General features: G+C 39.9%; 1 protein-coding gene across 1 annotated transcript in view; it reads right to left on the bottom strand.

Annotated features, from left to right (window-relative positions):
• Window positions 1–23,306, bottom strand: part of SPTLC3 (serine palmitoyltransferase, long chain base subunit 3) — a 153,120-nt gene that overhangs the window by 77,487 nt on the left and 52,327 nt on the right. Inside the window, exons 3-4 of the mRNA XM_010844153.1 lie at window positions 21,972–22,126; window positions 21,194–21,342 (exon numbers count right to left, since the gene is read on the bottom strand). Coding sequence (XP_010842455.1) covers window positions 21,194–21,342; window positions 21,972–22,126 — 304 coding nt within the window. The remainder of the gene's footprint in view (window positions 1–21,193; window positions 21,343–21,971; window positions 22,127–23,306) is intronic.

Genomic DNA, 23,306 nt, shown 5'->3' on the forward strand with positions numbered 1-23,306 from the left:
TCCAAAATCACTGCAGATGGTGACTTCAGCCATGAAATTAAAAGACATTTACTCCTTGGAAGAAAAGTTATGACCAACCTAGATAGCATATTCAAAAGCAGAGATATTACTTTGCCAACAAAGGTCCGTCTAGTCAAGGCTATGGTTTTTCCAGTGGTCATGTATGGATGTGAGAGTTGGACTATGAAGAAAGTTGAGCACCAAAGAATTGATGCTTTTGAACTGTGGTGTTGGAGAAGACTCTTGAGAGTCCCTTGGACTGCAAGGAGATCCAACCAGTCCATTCTGAAGGAGATCAGCCCTGGGATTTCTTTGGAAGGACTGATGCTAAAGCTGAAACTCCAGTACTTTGGCCACCTCATGCGAAGAGCTGACTCATTGGAAAAGACTCTGATGCTGGGAGGGATTGGGGGAAGAAGGAGACGGGGACGACAGAGGATGAGATGGCTGGATGGTGTCACTGACTTGATGGACATGAGTCTGAGTGAACTCTGGGAGTTGGTGATGGACAGGGAGGCCTGGCGTGCTGCGATTCATGGGGTCACAAGCAGTCGGACACGACTGAGCAACTGAACTGAACTGAACTGAGACGTTTTGTTTCTAGATCCTGGTGCGAGTTATGTGGGTATGTTTTTTTTGTGACAATCCACTGAACTTTATACTTATGATTGGAGCAATTTTCTATATATATGTGTTTTATCATGTAATAAAATTTATAAAAAATGCCACAATTCCTCTTTCCTCCCACCCTACACCCCACGAATAATTAAATTTTAACTCCCTCAGAGATTCCCCACTCTTAAATGCAGAATTCATGACTTTCATACATGCAATCAAGCTATAATTTATTGAACCTTTGGAATGTGCTAGATTTCAAAGCCCACTATTTAAGTTATCTCATTTAATTTTAAGGGCCCAATAATGCAGGTATTATTACTTTACAGATAAGAAAACTGAAGTGGGAAGCGGTAACAGATAAAAATCAACAGAGACAGTCAAGTCTAACTCCAAAGTTCACATTTTTACGACTCTACCACCTTTAAAGCTTACTCTCTGACCACTTCTTTTTTTATTATTATTTCTTTTTTACTATTTTTCCCCCTTCTCTCTACAATAGGTTCTCATTAGTTATATATTTTATACAGAGTAGTGAATATATGTCAATCTGAATCTCTCAAATTATTGCTCCCTCCCTTCCCCTCTTGGTGTCCATACTTTTGTTCTCTTTGTCTATGTCTATTTTTGCTTTGCAAATAGGTTCACCTGTACTATTTTTTCTAGATTCCCTATATATGCATACAGATGGCCAAGAGGCACATGAAAAGATGCTCAACATCACTATCAGAGAAATGCAAATCAAAACTGCAATGAGGGCTTCCTGCATTGTAGCTCAGTGGTGGCTCAGTGGTAAGGGATCCCGCTGCCAACGAAGGAGACACGGTTTTGATCCCTGATTTGGGAAGATCCCACATGCTGTGGAGCAATTGAACCTATGTGCCACAACTATTGAATCTGTTCTCTAGAGCCCAGTAGGCAAAACTCCCAAGCCCATGTGCTTCGGCTACTGAGGCCAAGCACCCTAGAGCCTGTGTTCTGCAACGAGGAACCACCACAATGAAAAGGCCATGCACCACAACTAGAGAGCAGTCTGCAGAGCAACCAAGACCCAGCACAGCCAAAAATAGATAAGTAGATACAATTCTGTAAAAAAACTACAATAAGGTGCCACCTCACACCCCAGAATGTGCGTGCGTGTGTGTGTGTGTGTGTGCGCGCGCTAAGTCGCTTCAGTCATGTCTGACTCTTTGTGACCCCATGGACTGTAGCCCACCAGGCTGCTCTGTCCACGGGGTTCTCCAAGCAAGAACATTGGAGTGGGTTGCCACACTCTTCTTCAGGGGATCTTCCCAAACCAAAGATGAACCCGCACCTGTTCTGTCTTGTGCATTGGCAGGTGAGTTCTTTACCACTAATGCCACGTGGGAAGCCCCACACCCCAGAATCAACCACCACCAAAAATCTACAAACAGGAAATGCTGGAGACGGTGTGGAGAGGAGGGAAGCCTCCTACACTGTTGGTGGGAACAGACGTGGATACAGCCACTATGGAGGAGAGTATGGAGATTCTAGCACCCCCCTCTCCCCATGTTACGTACAGTCCCTCAGGCCTCACGGAGAGCGTCAAGGCTCCCATAGTCTTATGCTTGCCCTCGCTCTAAGTTCTGCATCTATGCTGTCCAGTATTGTAGCCATCAACTACACATGGCTAGTGCGATGGCAGAGCTGAGTATTGTAGCCATCAACTACACATGGCTAGTGCGATGGCAGAGCTGAGTGTTACATTTTTTAAAATTTTAGTTAATTTAAAGGTTAAAACTGAAGCTCTGGAAAATATTCTCTACTAAACACAATTTTACTGTTTTAGTCAGATTATTTTACATTTATTTCACTTTAACCAATGAAAATTTAATGTCTGGATTGACAGGTGCTGGAAGGGTAAAAGAATCTGCCTGCTAATGCTGAAGGCATAAGAGATGCAGGTTCAATTCCTGGGTTGGGAAGATCCCCTGGAGAAGGAAATGGCAACCCACTCCAGTATTCTTATCTGGAGGATCCTCATGGACAGAGGATCCTGGCTGGGTACAGTCTATGGGGTTGCAAAGAGTCAGACATGACTGAAGCAACTGAGCTCACATGGAAGGGTGTAATATCCACTATTTTTTGAAGATAGTACAAAGACAATAAAAACAGTATAGTATAGTTTATTAATATTTTACTTATTGATTACATTTTTAAATGGTAATATTTGGGATATATTGAGTCAAATAAAATGTATTATAAAATTAAGTTTGCCTGATTTTTTTAAAACTTTTCAAAAGGCAGCTACTAAAAAAATTTAAATTACACATGTCTTGCATTTTATTTTTGTTTCTCTAAGTAATACACTTAACAGAATAAAAAATGTACAAACTGAGAAATGCTGTAATTTATATTCATAGAACATAGGAGCAGACTTAACTTAGATTTAAGTTAGAGAAATATTATTAGCATATTCAGGACTATTATAATCATGCTTCTATTAACACATTTGACTATACAGAGTGTGATATCAGAATTTTATCTAAATTGGTAAGTCAGCCTGCTTATTGAACTAAATTGATGAAGTGTTAAACTTGAGAAAGCATTGTATGGTGAGCTGAAAATTTTATTTTGCATTTAACATAAAAAAGAATATCTGATGACCCATCTTTGCTCTTCCTGAGAGGTCACAATAGCTAGCTGGTAGTCTTTTTCTCAAATCTGAATTCATTTATCCTCCAAACTGTCTGAAAACATTGTTTAGAAAACAAACATTCTAGCAGAGTCAATTTCACTCAAGATTTGGAGGTGGTGAATAGTTAGAAATTTAAATTGTAATTGAAAACTTTATTATTCAAGATATAACATAGTGTGAAGAAAAGAAACTGAAATTTAAAGATAAAATGTGGGCACATTTGTCAGACTTGTTTTTACCTCGCAGAGACTGTATCCTAAAGGGTGGTGAGAGGACCACCAGCGTAGCCATGAGGGAACTGGTCTTGATGGCAGCTCTCCCACTAAACAGCCGGATGGCCTCTGGCAATCTCTCCTCGCTGGAGGGATTGGGAGAAGTGCTGTTTTAGGCATCCTTGACCTTAGGAGTGCTCTTTCCTCCACCTCGAATGAGTTTCTGCAGCTCTGAGTCATTCTTTGAGACCCACCTAACACAACATCTTTTCTTGGATGCCATCTCAGCTTCCCTAGGCAAACTTGGTCATCTTCTCCCCTGCGATTGCATGAGCCTCATCACAGAATGATTGTAGCACTTAGTAAGTTTCACTGGGGATGTTCATGGGGCTGCCTTATTATAGGAAGAACCCTTGGAGCGCAGATACTGGGTGTGGGACGTCTGTCTTGGCAACCATGGTGCCTATGGCAGTACTGACACATAACAGGTGCTTGCTGAGTTGCATGCTGCCTTTTGAGGAAAAAGAAGCCAAGACTGAGGCTAGAGGAGGGAATGGCACAGGGAAAAATGTCAAGAAGCCTTGTGATGCCAGGGCCACCAGGCCACCAGGCAGGGAGCATCAGTCTGGGAACACTGACGCCTGAGGAAGGCCTCCAGCGAGGATGGCGGGTTCCCAAACTTTTTCAGCTGGGTAACCTTCTCCATGAGCCTTTCCTGCCCAGAGATCAGGGGACAACAGTGTCCTGGCCCCATCACCCAGAAGTGTATCAGTAGATTTTCATGGTGAGTCACTGTGCTGTCTTCCTCCACTTACGTCTTCCCCAAATCTGATGTTTTAGGGGCTTGTCTGTAACAGTTGCATCATGAAAAGTCCTTAAGGTAATATGGAAGTAGATGTGCCTACGAACAGCCCGAGAAATTGCCCTCTACCAGGTCTCTTTCATTAGCTTGACTCAAAGGGAAGAAGAAGGGAGGAAATGCAGGTGACCATATTAAGTCCTTAGAAACCAGTCTTATGAATTTCCAGTGTTTGGGTGGTTAGTACATTCTCACATCTATCAGTTTCTGTGACCGGATGTCTCATAGGTGGGTTACAAGTTATTAGCGGTTTTGCATCTAGGGCTCTACTTTCCTCAATTTGTAGAATAGTCCCCACTCCCAACTCCCATGATCATGGAGTTTCTCTGATTAGTGTCCATCGCTCAAGTTTCATCAACAGATTTGAGAGATTTCCAGGATGGCTGGACATTTTCTACTCTAGGAAGCCAAGACTTTCAAAGTTAGACTAGGCTAGTCTGGGATGGGGTGGGGATTTTAAGAAAAATTAATGGACGGCTGCTTTCCTGCTCCTGTTCTTTGGATTCAAGAAATGAAAGTGTAGGGATTAACACAGTGTTGTAAATCAACTATACTTCAATAAAAATATTAAAACTGAAAAAAGGAAATAAAAATGTAGGAGGACCTTGAGGAAACAAAATGGGCACTAGAAACTTAACTCGCTTGCTTCTACCGATGTTCGAGCCATGTCCTGGTTGAATGAAGACGTTTGAGTCCTGTCAAGTGGCAGTTACTGATCTGAGCATGTTAGGAATTCTAGAATAGTAGTCAACCTTTTGTTGCTGATATGTAAATATGGGCAGTTTTTGAATCCCAAGAAAGCAGAGCTATAGTCCTAACTGATACCGTGAGTGTGCATACTCAATCGTGCCTGACTGTTTGTGACCCCATGGACTGTAGCCAATCAGGTTCCTCCGTCCATGGGATTTCCCAGGCGAGAATACTGGAGTGTGTTGTCATTGCCTTCTCCAGGGGTTCTTCCTGACCCAGGGATCGAACCCAAGTCTCCTGCATCGGCAGGCAGATTCTGAAGGTACAAATAAATCCACAATAATCTTTATTTCTCTTTCCCTCTGTGATGACTTTCATCTTTTCTTTAGTCTCTGAAAGTCAGTAACAACCACACCTAGGCTGGTAAGAATGGATATCCAAATTGTGACATTGTGCCTATATTGACACTTGCTCTTATCCTGATGGTTTATTTATCCAGTGGCTACTGGAAATCTACGTTGTGATAAAAGAATAAATACAAGCTGGGTCTATGCTCTTGGCAGCTCTCTCTGCAGGGCTTTTGCCTGCCAAGCACAGGCTATGCCACCATCAGTCATATCAATAAAAATCAGATTCGAGGAAAAGTAGCAAATTAGGAACTCCACATTTCAGTTGATTTTCTAATGGTATTGGTCATGATATTGACACTGGTTAATCGTAAAGAGCGTGGGTGTTATTAACAAGCCCGTTTCCCAACCACCACCTTTGCCTATGTAGCACATGGAAAGACTGTTTTCCAAACCGTGGCTGTCGTCACTTTTCATCCAGAATATCCTGTCTGTCAACTGTTCCTTAGACGTGAGCAAGGAGTAGGTGGCCATTTACGGTGGCAACCTGCCAGCTTTCTCATCTGGCCCCTCCTACCGTGCCACGGCTCCCAGCCCACTTCTGAGCCACTGTGCTTGAACTGGTGATTCCTGCGTTAGAAGGAGCATCGACCCTTCCACCTAAAGGATCCCACCTCTCAGCTCTCCACCACAAGGTTCCTAGAATACCTGCTCTCTGCTTAGTCCACTTGTGACCGGTCTAGTAGGGGTTGTGGACCTACAGAGCCTCCCGAGTACCTTTGTTTTCCTGTGAATCAGAGGAAAGCCTAGAAGCCAGATGTGGTGTCTGAAATGGGTCTAGAATACACTGCCACTCTGAATATTGGCCACTGCTGCTGGGCCGAGAGAACACTCATGCTGATGAAGTCCGGTAAAACAGCAGAAACAATTTTTATCTGCCCACCTTCCCAGGCCTTAATTTCAAGCAAACTCCTGACCCCTTGGAAGGTTAAAGCATTAATAGATAATTAGAATCCCATGCAAACAAAAACCTTAAGTGAGGCATGGATACATAACTATGATGAGCTTTCCTGTCACAAATAATCTCAATAAGAGGAGAATTTTTAAGTGGATCAAATGACCTGTACATAACCTCTGACCACATGCACAGTAGAGTTATGTTTCACACTTTTTCTTTTAAACATCTTATTTTGATAAAATTTTAGACATACTGAAAAGCTGTAAGAACTATACCAAGAATCCTTAAATACTTTTCACTCAAGATTCCCTAAATGTTATCATCTTAGTATGCTTCTTTAAACACCATTCTCTCTCTTTTTATATATTATATATATAAAATGTAATTTTTTCTGAACTACTTCATACATTACAATCATGATGCCTTTTCTACCCTTAAACATTTCACTATTTCCTAAAAACAGGGGAATTTGCTTATATAATCCCAGTACCATTATTATTAATACACTATTATCTACTGTACAGAGCAAATTCACATTTGATTCTGTCTTTAAAAACCCACTTCTAAATACAAAGGTAGAAGAAAGAAGGGGAATCAACTTCTAATGAGGGTCCACTTATGTACTGTGGTGATTTAATTTAATCATTACACCTTCACACACTCTATAAAATAGGCACCCTGGTCCTTATCTTATCAATGAAGAAATAGACACAGAAGTGATGCCACTTACCCAAAGGAGATAGAGCTAATACGGGCAGGCTATCTCCTTAGCAATGTGATAACCTGCCCTACTGAAACATTTCAAGCTTTAAATTAATTAATTGTCATACAACTTTTTGAAGTTATGAACTTGTTTTACAGGTAAGGACACCAAAACCAGGGTTTAGTTCACTTGCCCGAGGGCAGTGGTTAGTAAGTCTAGAGCCAAGGTTCAGATTCAGTGTGTGTGACTCTTGAGAGATGTTGCTTTCCCTTCAGAAGACTCTTTCAAATCTGTTTCCTGAACTACAGTTCTTAAGATCCCAAACAAAGTTCTTTGTTCTTGGCAGCTTTGAGACTGATTATTGTTTGACATTATCAGTGGTTAAACGATATACACAAGTACCAATGTCAATCAAAGTTAACCCGTATCCTTAGTATATTTGGATTGAACAGGATTGTTAGTCTAAATGAAGTAAAGGAGACTATAGCTTGATATACCCTGATGTGCAGCGAATTCAGAAATCTGGACAATTGCTCTTAAATCTAGGGGATTCATCTTCCCAAGTACTTATCTATATCAGCTAACTTTTTAATTGAAAAAAAATTTGGCCATGCCACATGGCATGTGGGATCTCAGTTCTCTGACCAGGGATGGAAGCCACCTCCCTGGCGTTGGAAGCATGGAATCTTAGCCACTAAATTGCCAGCGAAGTCCCAGCACACTTTTTGTAGGGAGGCAGATGGCAGCCCAGAGGACTTACAGAGCACGTGGATTCAGATAATATGCTATTACTACACATCCACTTTTTGAAATCTTTTTAATTAAAAAAATTTTATTTTTTTATTAGACTACAATTGCTTTACAATGTTGTGTTAGTTTCTGCAGTGCAATGAAGTGGATCAGCTATATGCACACACATACACTCTCCCTCTTGAACCTTCCTTCTGCCCCCGCCACTCCACCCCTCTAGGTCATCACAGCGTTGAGCTCCCTGTGCTTTACAGTAGCTTCCCACCAGCTGTCTATTTCACATACAGCAGTCTATATATGCCAGTGCTCTCCCAATTGGTCCCACCCTTCCTTTCCCCATCTGTGTCCACATGTCTGTTTTTGACATCTGTGTCTATTCCTGCCTTGCAAATAGGTTCATCTGTACCGTTTTCTAGATTCCACATATATGCATTCATATATGATATTTATTTTTCTCTTTCCAACTTACTTCGCTCTGTATGACACACTCTAGGTCCATCCACGTCACTACAAATGATCCAGTTTGTTCCTTTTGGTGGCTGAGCAATATTCCATCATATTCATGTGCTACATCTTTTTGTCTATTCATATGTTGTTGGACATTTAGGTTGCTTCCATGTCCTGGCTATTGTAACCAGTGCTGCTGTGAATATTGGGGTACATGACAACACATCCCCTTTTAACCATCCAGTACACAGGGAAAGAAAGACCAAGAAGCTACATCTCTTTGCTGACCAAAAGTAGAGAAGAGGGGAGAAATTGATGGAAGAAATTTTCACATATTGATGTATGGGGAAATCATCCTGGCCTACACATGATTTAAAAAACTTTATGCGAACTAGTTGAAGTAATTGTGAATAGAGACACAAATGTCAAGTCCTTATGCTAAGTTGCCAAAATAGCTCAGTTAGGAGAGTGTTAGGCTGAAGATCTAAAGGTCCTTGGTTCAATCCTGGGTTTCAGCAAGTTGCACTTTGGGGGCTCCCCTGGTGATTCAGATGGTAAAGAATCTGGCTGCAATGCAGTTTGCATTGCAAACTGGGTTTGATCCCTGGGTTGGGAAGATTCCCTGGAGAAGGGCATGGCAACCTATTCCAATATTCTTTCCTGGAGAATCTCCACGGACAGAAGCGCCTGGAGGGCTACAGTCCATGGGGTCGCAGAGTCGGACACGACTGAGGAAGTAAGCACAGCACACATGCTAACTAGAGTAACTTGTCTATGGCCTGTCAAATGGTTCTAATTTAACCATTAAAGAAAAGAATGCATTTAAAAACCAAAATAGAGTAACTGTGTTTCAGGCATCCGAAATGGAGCAAGGTGGCCGTTGTGGATGCGGTTTCAGACATGTTCCTGTATCACTGAGAACCTGATTTTTCTGAACTCTAACAAACTCAAGGACAGCACCTGCCATTCTCAAAACAATACCTGTTAGCAGTTGCCAGCTGCCACCTTAAGGTCTCAAGGTCTCTTGTAACTGTGCAACCATTTCTGCTGCTGCTGCTGCTAAGTCGCTTCAGTTGTGTCCGACTCTGTGCGACCCCATAGACTGCAGCCTACCAGGCTCCTGCGTCCACGGGATTTTCCAGGCAAGAGTACTGGAGTGGGTCGCCATTGCCTTCTCCGTCTCAGGCCCTGGTCCATTCAAATGAAGGACTAGTATTTGAATCCCAGCAACCTCATCCCAGAGACTTTCTTCTCAATCGTTCTGCTGAGCAACTACATTATAACTCTGCATGACTAATTAATATTATGTTAAACAGATCTACCAAGTATATCTAATCAATTTCCTATGGCTGGAAATTCACTTATTTCATTTTTTTCTATTATTAAATATAATTCAATGATTATTCTCAATCATACCTCATTGAACACCTTCAAATTTTTCAAAGCAAACTGTCTCAAAATGGAACTGCTGAGTTAAATAGCTTATTGTTGATACATTTTCAAATTGTCCTGCAATTTATTCTATCAACAATATAGTATATAAGGGTACCCTTTTCTTTACTCTTTTGAAACTATGGGATCTTATTTTTTGTCTTTTGCCAATGAAGTAAAAGATGGTAACTCTGCATCTTCATCACTTTTTCTTTAAGTGCAGAGTATTTTTCACAGGCTCATTGACCATTTATATTTATTTTTCTTAATTGTCCAGTTATGTACTGAATCTACTTTTAAAAATTAAATTTTCATTTAAACTAGCCGTACATAGAGAAAAGGAAACAAATTGTCCATATGGAGCTCTATGAAATTTCATAAACAGAACTCACATAACTGCATCAAGATAAACAAACAAGCAAACAATATGAACAGCTTCCAGGAAGTCCCTTTGTGCCCTCCTTGATCACCATCCTCCTCCCCGAAAGGTAACATATGCATTCTAAACAGGGATATTGCTCCCAAATGGTTGAAAATTGGTTTTTGGAGGGAGCGTACCTTACTCTACTTTTAGGTAAAGCAGAGATATCTGCGTACCATGTAGACAAATACTTAGTGTCTCTGGGCTGTTAAAGTATCATAGAGGAGGTGATAATGAAAAAGTGGGATGAGGAACATCACACTGTCCTAATTCTGAAGTTTGGTCTGCTTTGAAATTTGTCAAAATCTTGGCCCACTTCTTAAACTGGGATGTTCTCTTTCTTTTGATTTGTAAGAGTCTTTACACATCCCTGGACTTCCCTGGTGGCTCAGACTGTAAAGAAACTGCCTGCAATGCGGGAGGAGCTAGACGCAGGTTTGACCCCTGGGTCAGGAAGATCCCCTGGAGAAGGGCATGGCAACCCACTCCAGTATTCTGGAGAATTCCACAGACAGAGTAGCCTGCGGGGCTACAGTCCATGGGGTTGCAAAGAGTCAGAGACGACTGAGTGACTATCACTTTCACTTTACACATTAAGAATATGAATGTCTTGTTACATATAGGTGAATAATTCTAATTTTGTTCTTTGACTCTTAGTTGACATTGTTTGTTCTTTTTTTTTTGGTACAGAAGTTTAAATGTTTCATTTTGTTGTATCTTTTGCCTTATGTTTCTGGGAAAGCTATTTCTGATTCCCTGAAGCACAGGCACACAGTGGACCATTGTCTGAATCAGGTTTGTGAAATCCAAAGGATAGCTGTGGCTAGTGGTGGCTTGGGAGCAACTTGTCTCTCCGAACAAGAAGAGTCCCTGTGTTCTATGGACCTGAGCAGCTTGTGTTGCATGGAGATCATTTAGAATGGATCCCTGCCACATAAGCGGATTCTGCCAGGTGAGCTGAGTACAACTGGAAAGACCGGAGGTCATTATGGGTTGCAGGGCTGAGGGTTGATAAGTGACAAGCTAGTGAAGTGGTGGCTGGAGTCTGAATGCTTGTGTTCCCCTAAAATCCATATGGTGAAAACCTAATGTCCTGAGTGTTGGTATCTGGAGGTGAGGTTTGGTGGGGTTTCGAGAATGGAGCCCTCATAAATAGAATTTGTGCCCTTACAAAAGAGGCCCCAAAAAGCCAGCCTCACCCCTTCCACCACATGAGGAAACACACAAGGAGGTGTCGGCAGCTCAGAAGAGGGCCCCACCCGCCACGCTGGTTCCCTGATCTCAGACTTTGAGCTTCCAGAACTGCAAGGAGCACACTCATTGTTTATGAGTTACTCCGTGCGTGGTATTTTGTTACATCAGCCCATGGACTAAGACACAAGCATTGCTCACATCAAGGGCGCTGCAGTCTGACATTTCCAGCAGGGTCCTTACCAAGGGACACAAAACTAGTGCCTTTTGTACTTGAATTGTCTGAGTAGTTTTATTCTGTTCAGTTGTTCATCCTTTCATCCATTTAGTCATTCACTCAGTCTCAGTTTTATTTATACAGTTATTTCTGGTGACTTTTTGTTTTTACCTACAATTGTAAACACATTAGCAGTTTAGCGAAGTGCAGCTTACTAAGATACTATGTGTGAGGCAGGAATCTGGATGATTTCTTTATATGATCAGCCAGTTATCACAAAATTAATTATGACATAATTGATCCTTTTCCAGCTGGTTTGAAATACTGTTCTTTTTCTTATACAAATGGGTGGACCGAACTGTGCCTGTCTCTAGAGCTTCAGTTTAGACCCACACTGCCCACTCTTTTTATTTATGTCATGGGATTGTGTTTAATTTACCCTTTCAATTAGGGAAGAGAGGATCAAATTTTAAGAATGAGATGTTCCCTTCTAAGATACTCATATCTTTCTGTTTGTTTCAAGTATTCTTTTAGGTCTTTTATAAAAATCTTATAGTTTTCTTCAAATAAGTTCTAAACATTTTCAACATAAGCTTATCCCCTAGGTCTGTGCTATTTTTCCTCATGTTTATTAATAATATTATTTTCCCCAGTATGTCCTCTTATTGATTGTGGATCATGGACTTACTGAATTTTTAAAATTGTCTTTTTTGAATTTAGGTCTTTATTGAATTCTTCATTAAATATTTGTTGTTTCTAATAAATGTTTGTTAGTTTACTATGTAAAATGGTGGAAAGTAGACTCGGACCCTGTCCCTCCTGCTCCACCACCCCTCATCTCTAAAATAGTCTCGAGAACAGCCCCTTCAGAGGGTCGCTTTAGTCCTCAAAAATCAAGGCTTAAAAACTAGAGAAAGAAGCGACCAGATCATCTGTTCACCTCTTCTTTAATTGCACATATATTTCTTATTTTGTCACATGGTACTTATTCAGTGGCTATTTATTGACATAAAGAATAAAAAATTAATGAATAATTATGCTACCTAGTACTTCCAAAGGTTACTAAAATGGTGGTAAAAACACATCTTCATCTTTTCTCTGACTTCAAAGTGAAAGCTTCTAGTAACCAGAAGTTTCATCACAAAGTGTAGTCTTATTGTTTGAAGTAGATATTTTTTTATTCCATTCAAGAATCTCTTCTCTTTATCCTATTAAAAGTTTTATAAGGAATGGATACTAAATTTTATAACTGCTTTAGTGACATCTATCAAAATATTCATGTGTTTTCTTCTTGGGTCTTTCAAGGTTACAAAGTGTCTTACTGAGTTAACTATCCTTACAGTCCTGAATAGAACTACTTGCTCATGGTATTCTGTTATTTGACTGTGCTCTTGAACATGCAATGCCAATTTCTTATATATTTTTTTCTCAAATAATATTGCCTTATAATTTTCCTTTTATGAAATGTTTGTTTGCCAAATTTTGGGATCAGGGTTATGCTGGCTTAGTGGTGGGTGACTCTGAGTGGTCATCAGAATCACCTCTAGTGACTTATATAGTCATTATAAAATATAGGTGCCTCAGCACAACAGAAATTACTCTTCTCTAATTTATCTTTCTGTTTTAATCTTTAACAATTCGGTACTTTTGCTTTCCTCTTATCCCTTGTTCCTTTGATTGGTTAGTTTACTAGCTTCAGTTTTACTACTTTAGTAATGTAAGAGTACATATTTTCCTCTGAGTACACAACTAGTTGGATCCTATGATGTTTTCATAATTGTTAGTTTCTAAATATGATTTCATTGTGACTTCATTTCCATGTTGATCCAAGAGTTACTTAGGACAGGGCTTTAAAACTTCCAAGTGATTTTTAAAAAGGTTTCATTTCTAATTTTGGTATTAATTTTTAGTTTTATTTCACTGTGGCCCAAGAATGTGACCTATGTAGATTTCATTTTTTGGAATTTAATGAGGTTTGCTTTGTGCATAAAATATAGTAAATTTGTATGAAAATTAAGTTAGTATTTAAAAAGATTACATCTACTGGTAATAGTTTTTTTGGTTTTTTTTTTCAGGAAACATGAATTTTATTTTTACGGTATGTAACATCATTAAAAAAAAGCCTTTAACAACTTTTCCTATTTCCTTTTTTCAAAACAGTTTTCCTAAAAATTTATGTTTTGTTCTCTTTTTTTATTAAGTTTATTTTTTAATTGGAGGAAAACTACTTTACAATGTTGTGTTGGTCGTTTTAAGTTCAGCATTAAATACATAATTATTAAACTAAACTCAATAACTATACCATCAATGTCTTCTTTGTCTTTATTTTTTTTTGCCTTCATTTTTCAAAGAGTGGACGTTACTTTAGTCTCCTATCACTATTTCATTTTTTATTTTTGTTGCTTTTGTTTTAATCAGGCACATTAAGTTGACCCACATGATTTTTGAAACCTCCTAGGATAATTCATTATCCTACTAATTTTCAGTTTCTTAGAAAAATTAGCAATCATCTATGCCTCTGCTGTGTTACTTAATGCACACTCTCCGGGCACTGCACTGATCTTCATTATGAAGAAGGCTCTCTACATAATTTTTATAAGATGAATCTCTTCTTATGTTTAATAATTCATGCATTAATCTTAACTTTCCTTAACTGCTTTCCTTTCTGTTTGCATTTGTCCCACACCTTCGGTCATTTATTTATTTATTTTTCAGGTTTCAGTTTATTCTTTTCTTGAAGCTTAATTCCTGTGACGTAAGAACAAGCAATTCTGCACATACCTTGCCTTAGGGTGACTGCATCAGTGTCTGCCATTGTTAAATCAATATATTCAAACAAACATCTTCCACATACAGAAATATCTTGCATAATAAAGATAATACTGATGGGTTTTTTCCATTTCATTTTTATTTATTTATTTTTTTAGGCCATGCTGTGAAGCTTGTAGGATCTTATTTCCCTGACCAGTTATCGAACCTGGGCCCATCTATGAAGGCATCGAATCCTAACCACTAGGCCTCCAAGGACTTCCTGAAGATATTACTGATTGTTTGATGCTACTACTCAGACATTATGAACAGTTTTTACACAATTCTCAATCCTAGTGCTAAAAATCTAAATAACTGTGTAGTGTTTGAATCCATTTCTAAATAAATTTCAGTAGTTACTCCAGCTACTTTTCAGCAAAGACAGTTAATCTATAGACTTTCCAGCTAAAAATTTGAAGGCAAGCCACTTTAAAAAGAGTATCAGTCTCAACACTTAATAGACTGTTCATTCCAGACATCCCTAATTCAGAGCGTAATGTCACACACCTAAAGTCAAAAATGTCTAATCTTTCACAACAGATTAAAAATATTATTGAAAAAAAAGGCTAGTCTGTAGTGACCAAAAACATTGCATAAGGCACACAGTTGCAAGGAGACAGCCCAGCTCAGGGAGCATTCTAACAAAAACCAGCACTGTCATAGAAGATACGAATTGAAAACGGGTCAGAGATTTTAAACGCTTGAATGACGATTCAAAGTTGCCATTTCACCCTGTCTCATGTTTAGGACATTTTAAACATCACAGTCATCCACTCCCCTCAGCCTGTGAAATGTTAAATCCACCACGAGAGGGTCCAAACCTCCCTGAGCTCCAAGTTCTGCTCTCTTTTAGTTGTTCAGAAAAATAAGCAGCAGCACAGCACTTCACATCTTAAAATATCACTTGCAATTCTGTACGTATCTGTCTGGAAATGTGTCATTTCCAGCTCTATTTTGGGCCTGGTTTTAAAATTTTAGGTGCAGATTTGGCAAACACCCTACTCTTGGGCACTTTTTAGTGCTCCTTCCACTGTCCCAACCTCTCTCCTGGGCACGGAGGGTGTTTTTTTAGTGTTGTTTGTATCAGGGAGGTGGAATCAGGTGTCTGGTTGGGACCCATCTTCCCATTTTTTTACCTTTTAGAATAACTTTCATTTAGTTGTATTTTGATTACAGCCCATAATTGAATTTAGTTTTTGGCTCAGTCTTTTGCTTTCAGTAAGCAAATGTGTTCTAAATGTATATTTTTGGTCAACATAATATTTATGATGTTTTATCCTTTTACTACATTTTAAACATTTCTTCTTGATTTCTTTTTTGTTGAATTTTTCTATTTTGTAATATGATTTCTGTGTTCTTTCCCCCTTTGAATGTTGGAAACTGTTTTTAAAAGTTCTAGGAAGTATTTTAAGTGATTGCTGTTGTTCAATCACTAAGTTGTGTCCGACTCTTTGCGACCCCATGGACTGTGGCACGCCAGGCTTCCCCGTCCTTCACTATCTCCCAGAGTTTGCTCAAGTTCATGTTCATTGAGTTGGTGATGCTGTCTAACCATCTCATCCTCTACCGTCCTCTTCTCTTTTTGTCTTCAATCTAAATGTCCCTAAACTTTTATTTCGAGTTCCTCAAGAAGCTATTTCAGTTAGTAAAAATTAAGTCTCTATATTTCCAAAGTATTGTTACTCTATCGGCCCTGCTAACATTTTCTATGTAGTAGACATTTTCAAAAGTAACTTGTATTTCTTAAAATAAATGGCATTCAAAACTATATTACCAATTCCTACCTGCTATGTTCAGGTTACTATTAATCTTGCAAAACAATTTCAAATGTACCCTGTTTAGTCATATAGTTTTTGACTGCTTACATTCTTGTTTTCAGTTCTTCTATTTGCTAAAATTACTGCGGGTGGCTTTTGTTTTGCTCTCTCTCTGTTTACTTGGAAGTTGTTAAAATTTTCTTCTGAGAGCTTGAGCTGGAGAGCTCGAGGAAGCAAGTGAACATTAAAAGCTCAGCAATTCAGAAGGATGAGCAGGTGGGGAAAGCATGTCGGCTGTAGGCAGTGCAGACACGGTTCCTCATCTCTGTCTGGTTTCTCTGGGTTTGTTGAATCTGCAGAATCAGGGACCCTTATTCTGGATCTGTCTTCACTGGAAGCCTGTGCCAGGCTGTCTCCTTAAGGTTCTGGTGGCTGTGACTGTCTCTGACTCCGTGTCTCTTTTGACAAGGTGTCCTTCCAGGCTTGTGGGAGACTCAGCTCTTCTGAAGGAGGAGAACTTTTCTTCCTCTCCCTGCTTATTTCTCCAGCCATCATGCCTCAAAATAAAGATACAGTGTTGGGACTTCCCTGGTGGTCCGATGGTTAAAAATCTATCTTGCAGTTCAAGGGTTATTGGTTTGATCCCTGGTTGGGGAACTAAGATCCCACATACCACGGAACAACTCAGCCCATGACCCTCAACTACTGAGCCCGCACACCACAACAAGGGTCTGTATGTCACAACAAAAGATCCCATGCAACATGACGAAGATCCTGCATGCTGCAGCTAAGACCTGATGTAGCCAAGTAAATAAATATTAAAAAAAAAAAAAAAGATACCATGTCTTTCCCAAGAAATCTGGAAAACCACTTATAGACTCTGGAGTTCTAGTTAAGTACTGAGTATGTGGATAAAAATGTGTTCAATTTGAATGGCAATTTATTGCACAGTTCAGTTCAGTCACTCAGTTGTGTCTGACTTTTTGTGATCCCACAGACTGCAGCACACCAGGCCTCCCTGTCCATCACCAACTCCTGGAGCTTTCTCAAACTCATGTCCATCGAGTTGGTGATGCCATCCAACCATCTCATCCTCTGTCATCATCTTATCCTCTCACCTTCAATCTTTCCCAGCATCAGAGTCTTTTCCAATGAGTCAGTTCTTCACATCAGGTGGTCAAAGTATTGAAGTTTCAGCTTCAGCATCAGTCCTTCTAACGAATATTCAGGACTGATTTCCTTTAGGATGGACTGGTTGGATCTCCTTGCAGTCCAAGGGACTCTCAAGAGTCTTCTCCAACACCACAGTTCAAAAGCATCAGTTCTTCGGTGCTCAGTTTTCTTTATAGTCCAACTATCACATCCATACATAACCAAAGCTTTGACTAGATGGACCTTTGTTAGCAAAGTAATGTCTCTGTTTTTTAATATACTGTCTAGGTTGGTCATAGCTTTTCTTCCAAGGAGCAAGCATCTTTTAATTTCATGGCTGCAGTCAACATCTTCAGTGATTTTGGAGTCAAAGAAAATAAAGTCTCTCACTGTTTCCACTGTTTCTCCATTTATTTGCCATGACTTTATGGAACCAGATGCCATAATCTTAGTTTTCTGAATGTTGAGTTTTAAGCCAACTTTTTCACTTTCCTCTTTCACTTTCATCAAGAAGCTCTTTAGTTCTTTGCTTTCTGCCATAAGGGTGGTGTCATCTGCGTCTCTGAGGTTATTGATATTTTCCCCGGCAATCTTGATTCCATCTTGTGCTTCATCCAGTCTGGCATTACGCATGATGCACTCTGCATATAAGTTAAATAAGCAGGGTGCCAATATACAGCCTTGACGTACTCCTTTTCCTATTTGGAACCAGTCTGTTATTCCATGTTCCGTTCTAACTGTTGCTTCTTAACCTGCATACAGATTTCTCAGGAGGCAGGTCAGGTGGTCTGCTATCCCCATCTCTAAGAATTTTCCACAGTTTATTGTGATCCACACAAAGACTTTGGTGTAGTCAATAAAGCAGAAGCAGATGTTTTTCTGGAACTCTCTTCCTTTTTCGATGATCCAATGGACATTGGCAATTTGATCTCTGGTTCCTCTGCCTTTTCTAAATTCAGCTTGAACATCTGGAAATTCATGGTACACTTACTGTTGAAGCCTAGCTTGGAGAATTATGAGCATTACTTTGCTAGCCTGTGAGATGAGTGCAATTGTGCAATAATCTGAACATTCTTTGGCAGTGCCTTTCTTTGGGATTGTAGTGAAAACAGACCTTTTCCAGTCCTGTGGCCACTGCTAAGTTTTCCAAATTTGCTGGCATAGTGAGTGCAGCACTTTCACAGAATCATCTTTTAGGATTTAAAATAGCTCAATTGGAATTCCATCACCTCCACTAGCTTTGTTCATAGTGATGCTTCCTAAGGCCCACTTGACTTTGCATTCCAGGATGTCTGGCTCTAGGTGAGTGATCACACCATTTGTGGTTGTCTGGGTTGTGAAGATCTTTTTTGTATAGTTCTTCTGTGTATTCTTGCCACCTCTTCTTAATATCTTCTGCTTCTGTTAGGAACATACCATTTCTGTCCTTTATTGAGCCCATCTTTGCCTGAAATGTTCCCTTAGTATCTCTAATTTTCTTGAAGATATCTCTAGTCTTTCCCATTTTATTGTTTTCCTCTATTTCTTTGCACTGATTGCTGAGGAAGGCTTTCTTATCTCTCCTTGCTATTCTTTGGAACTCTGCATTCAAATGGGTATATCTTTCCCTTTCTCCTTTGCCTTTTCCCATCTTTTCTTTTCTCAGGTATTTGTAAGCCCTCCTCAGATAGCCATTTTGCCTTTTTGCATTTCTTTTTCTTGGGGATGGTCTTGATCCCTGTCTCCTGTATAATGTCATGAACCTCCGTCCATAGTTCATCAGGCACTCTATCAGATATAGCCCCTTAAATTTGTTTCTCACTTCCACTGTATAATCATAAGGAATTTGATTTAGATCATACCTGAATGGTCTAGTGGTTTTCCCTACTTTCTTCAATTTGAGTCTGAATTTGGCAATAAGGAGTTTATGATCTGAGCCACAGTTAGCTCCTGGTGTTGTTTTTGCTAACTGTGTAGAGCTTCTCCATCTTTGGCTTCGAAGAATATAATCAATCTGATTTTGGTATTGACCATCTGTTGATGTCCATGTGTAGAGTCTTCTCTTGTGTTGTTGGAACAGGGTGTTTTCTATGACCAGTGCATTCTCTTGGGAAAACTCTATTAGCCTTTGCCCTGCTTTGTTTTGTACTCCAATGCCAAATTTGCCTGTTACTCCAGGTATCTCTTGACGTCCTACTTTTGCATTCCAGTCCTCTATGATGAAAAGGACATCTTTTTTTTTGCTATTAGTTCTAGAAGGTCTTATAGGTCATCATAGAACCGTTCAACTTCAGCTTCTTCAGCATTACTGGTTGGGGCATAGACTTGGATTACTGTGATATTGATTTATTGCACCGGTCTTTTTAATTGCTGGCTTTTAAAGCCCTTCTGCCAACTGGTTCTCTAGGAGTGGCATGTTTCATGAATGGTGAATCCACTTTTGGTAGATTTGCATCTGATTCTTAGGCCTGAGGCTGATCTGGTGAGCCCTGTGTTTATTATCCCAGATGGAAAACTGTTTAGTAGAAAAGCTGAGTGAGACTAGGAGTTACCTCAGCTGCCACTGTGGGCACATCACTGAGTTATGTGGTCCTCAGTTTCCTCCTCTGGAAGATGCGAATAACACCACTTGTACTGCCTCTACAGCACAGGTTTTGGAGAGGCATAAATGAGATCATATAGGAGAAGACACTGGGCCAGGAACAGTGAAGCCAAGCTACAGGAACAAGCTGCTCCCTCATTCTCCCAGAAGTGTGGGGAGCAGAAGTTTCCTTCTCAGATTTTACTCTTTTAAGAGAAAATTGTTTCAGCTAAAAAAGAAATAAAAAGATTGTTGGCTCTACCTTTCCCATTCATTCATCATTCATCCATCCATTCATTCAACACAACAGTCAAGGAGACCCATTCCTCCCTTCACAGGAGGAGCAGAAATAGGCAATAGTCAAGTACAAAAGTGGTGGGTATCACCAAAAAAAGTAGGAGAAAGAACTAAATCCAAATGAGAAGTTGTTGTTTAATGGGTATGACACTTCTGAGATGCAGGATGAGTAAGTTCTAGAAATCTTCCCTACCACACAATGCCTAGAACAATCCTGTACTGTGCTCTAGAAACACTTGTTAAAAGAGTAGACCTCAAAATATAAAATTGCTAGGTGTACACCTGAAACTAACATAATGTTATAAGTCAACTATACTTCAATAAGTAAAAATAAAATTTTATTTAGGGGAAAAATAGAAAAAAAAAGAGTTAATCTCATGCTAAGTGTTCCTACCACAAAAAGGAGGGTGATATGACACTTTCTTAGGTAATAGATATATTTATTACCTTGATTGTGGTGACAGTTTCACAGGAATATGCATATGTCCAAACTCATTAAATTATACATATTAAATAAGTACAATGTTTTCCTTTTAATAGTAATCATACCTCAATGAGAAATGAAGTTGCTCAGTTGTGTACAATTCTTTGCGATCCCATGAACTGTAGCCTACCAGGCTCCTGTGTCCGTGGCATTTTCCAGGCAAGAGTGTTAGCAAGGCTTGCTATTTCCTATTATATCTCAAGGCATAATTAAACCTCAATAAACCTGTTTAATAAAGCTGGCATCATTGACTCAATGGACATGAGTTTGAGCAAACTCTGGGAGATAGTGAAGGACAGGGAAGCCTGTGATTGAAAAATAGCAAAGCTGCTTAATAAAAGTGGAGAAAATGACTCAGAAAAGGGCCAGATAGAAGAGGTATGATAGCTGCTTTTTTCAGATCACATGGTGAGGAGAGAATCATTTTTATTTGTTCTGGAGAATTAAAATCTTAATAAACTGCCTAGTATGAGCATAATGTTTGAAATTTTCAAAGAGGCCATAATATACCTTTTTCTTTTTGTATTTTAAAATAGCTTTTTGTGGCACACAATCTAGATATGATCTAGATTTGAGAAGTAGCCACAGGAATCAGGTCTAACTGAAAAAAATTTCAAAATAGTGAACGTACATACCCATTTCCTGTCTGGTGCTGCCCACGCCTAGGCCATATGTCTCTATAACCTCCTTTACTGTTCTCATGGATTCATCGTACTTGGCTGCCAAGCCAAGGAAGTTATAGGACCCCATATTGATGACATCTTTGATGATTCTTCCAGTAAACCTGCAGAGAGGTCAGGTGAACACAAAGGACTTTTTCATTCAATATCATCCTAGGGTACCATAAAATACTACCAGAAAGAGATCTTAGGCTTGGCCTAAATCACATCTTTTCTATTTTCCTTTTGATCAGCCTTGTTGTCACCACAAAATGATTTGCCCTTGGAGGAGAGTAACTCCATCATGAATCTGGGCAGAGCATTGGGAAAAGGTAGCTGGGCCATAGAGTATTACTCAGCTCTGATTTTTCTTGGGTGCTTGCTTTCATGACACCTTGGTTTAAATTGCAGCAAGGACTTTCAAAAGAGAAACAGCCATGGTCATCATGGGCTCCTTCAGCTGGAACTAGAAGGGTACAATTTGTCAATAAAGCTGAAAAAGACTCTTCCTGGCTGGTTCTGTGTATCCTGCACCTTCTGCCACAGATTTCTCTTAATTGCAATACAAATAAGCTGCCCTTGGCAACTTAATTACTGTGACTTCCCCACTGGCACCATGAGGGCTTGCAAAGGGCTGAATGATGGAAGACCAGCTGTTTCATTGCTGTTTTTCTTTCAGATCTGTAATCTGGCACCCATGCTAGAATTTCCTTGAAAGCATTTTCTTTCAAGCCCATCCAGATGGCTGCCTCACCTAAATGTCCAGTTGTAGTCATCTGTCACCCTTTCCATCACATCGAACACAGCTCCCGGGGCACTGCAGATGGGCCGGTTCCAGTTGTCTCTGATTCTCATATAAATGTTCCGTATATAAAAATTCTCAAAGTTTTGATACAGTGGCACAAAATCCTGTTATAAGAGAGGCAGAAGTTTACTTTGGTCTCTCCCTTTTTATAGTTCATTTACAAATAAACACTGAAAGATGTGGAGGAGCCATGAAAATATTCCATCTGCAAATATTCTGAGCAAGGGTTTTGGGTAAGGGGATGGGCCGGGTCCACAAATAACTCTGTGAGTTCTTCACCTCCAAGGAGCTTCCGTTTTAGTGGGAGAAGGAAAACCTGTGGCAAATAAAGGTATCAAAAATGATAGCACAACACAAATCTCCAAAAGAATGCTGGAGACAATGAATCCCAGTGAATTTTATTGAAAATGTACCAAGAGGTGTTTATGTCTAAAGCAGTTTAGTTGGAAAGAACTAGTTGGATGATTATTTGGTCTTAACTTTTTTGACCATGAATAGTCCCACTCATAACGTGTTTAGAAATGTGGATGAACTTGAATTGTTGGATCTATTGGCATAATGCTGGCAGGTGACCAAGGGCATAGACACTGAGTTGGAGAGCTTCTGGAGGCATTTGGCTTCTCTCAAAGTTGAAGCAACAGCACTGTTTCGCTGTATCAAATGTCATCCATGCCCGAGGGACCTGCAATCCAGGTGAGGCTCAGAGCAAGACATATTTGACTTTGTCATCTAACTCCTAAGCTAGAACAAGGTAGAAAATGCAAACCTCGGGCAAACTCAAATAGTTTGGGTGTTTGTAAGATTTTATCCAGAGGCGGAATCATGTTTTGCCAGAGGAATCAAGATGGCTTTATGCAGGAGAGGCTTTGGAGATGGTCACTGACAGTGTGATGAGATTACGATGGGTAGGTATGCTTAGAGAGGGCACTCAGCGTAAATTGGTCTCTTTGCTGGAAATGTAGGGTATATTTGAGAAGAATGAGCAAGAATAAAACATGATGGATCCTGTCATTCTTTGCTTCAAGCTTATAATGGCTCCCACTTCACTTGGAGTCAAAGCCAAGGTTCTGCTGGTCTGGCTCTGTCGCCTGAGTTCCCTACCATTCACTGCAGTGTGGGTGAGGCTGCCGAATCTGCTGGGTGCAGGACATGGGAGCCTTACATGTGCTCATGAGAAACTCAGACATTACCCTGGGGGCAGTAAGGAGCCACTGAAGATTGGGAGTGGTGAGCTTCCCTACTCCCCCTCTCATTTTCTTTAACTTCTTTCTTCCTCTTATGAAA

This window comes from Bison bison, unplaced genomic scaffold (assembly GCF_000754665.1).
Source record: "Bison bison bison isolate TAMUID 2011002044 unplaced genomic scaffold, Bison_UMD1.0 scf7180017864196, whole genome shotgun sequence".
Lineage (NCBI taxonomy): Eukaryota > Metazoa > Chordata > Mammalia > Artiodactyla > Bovidae > Bison > Bison bison.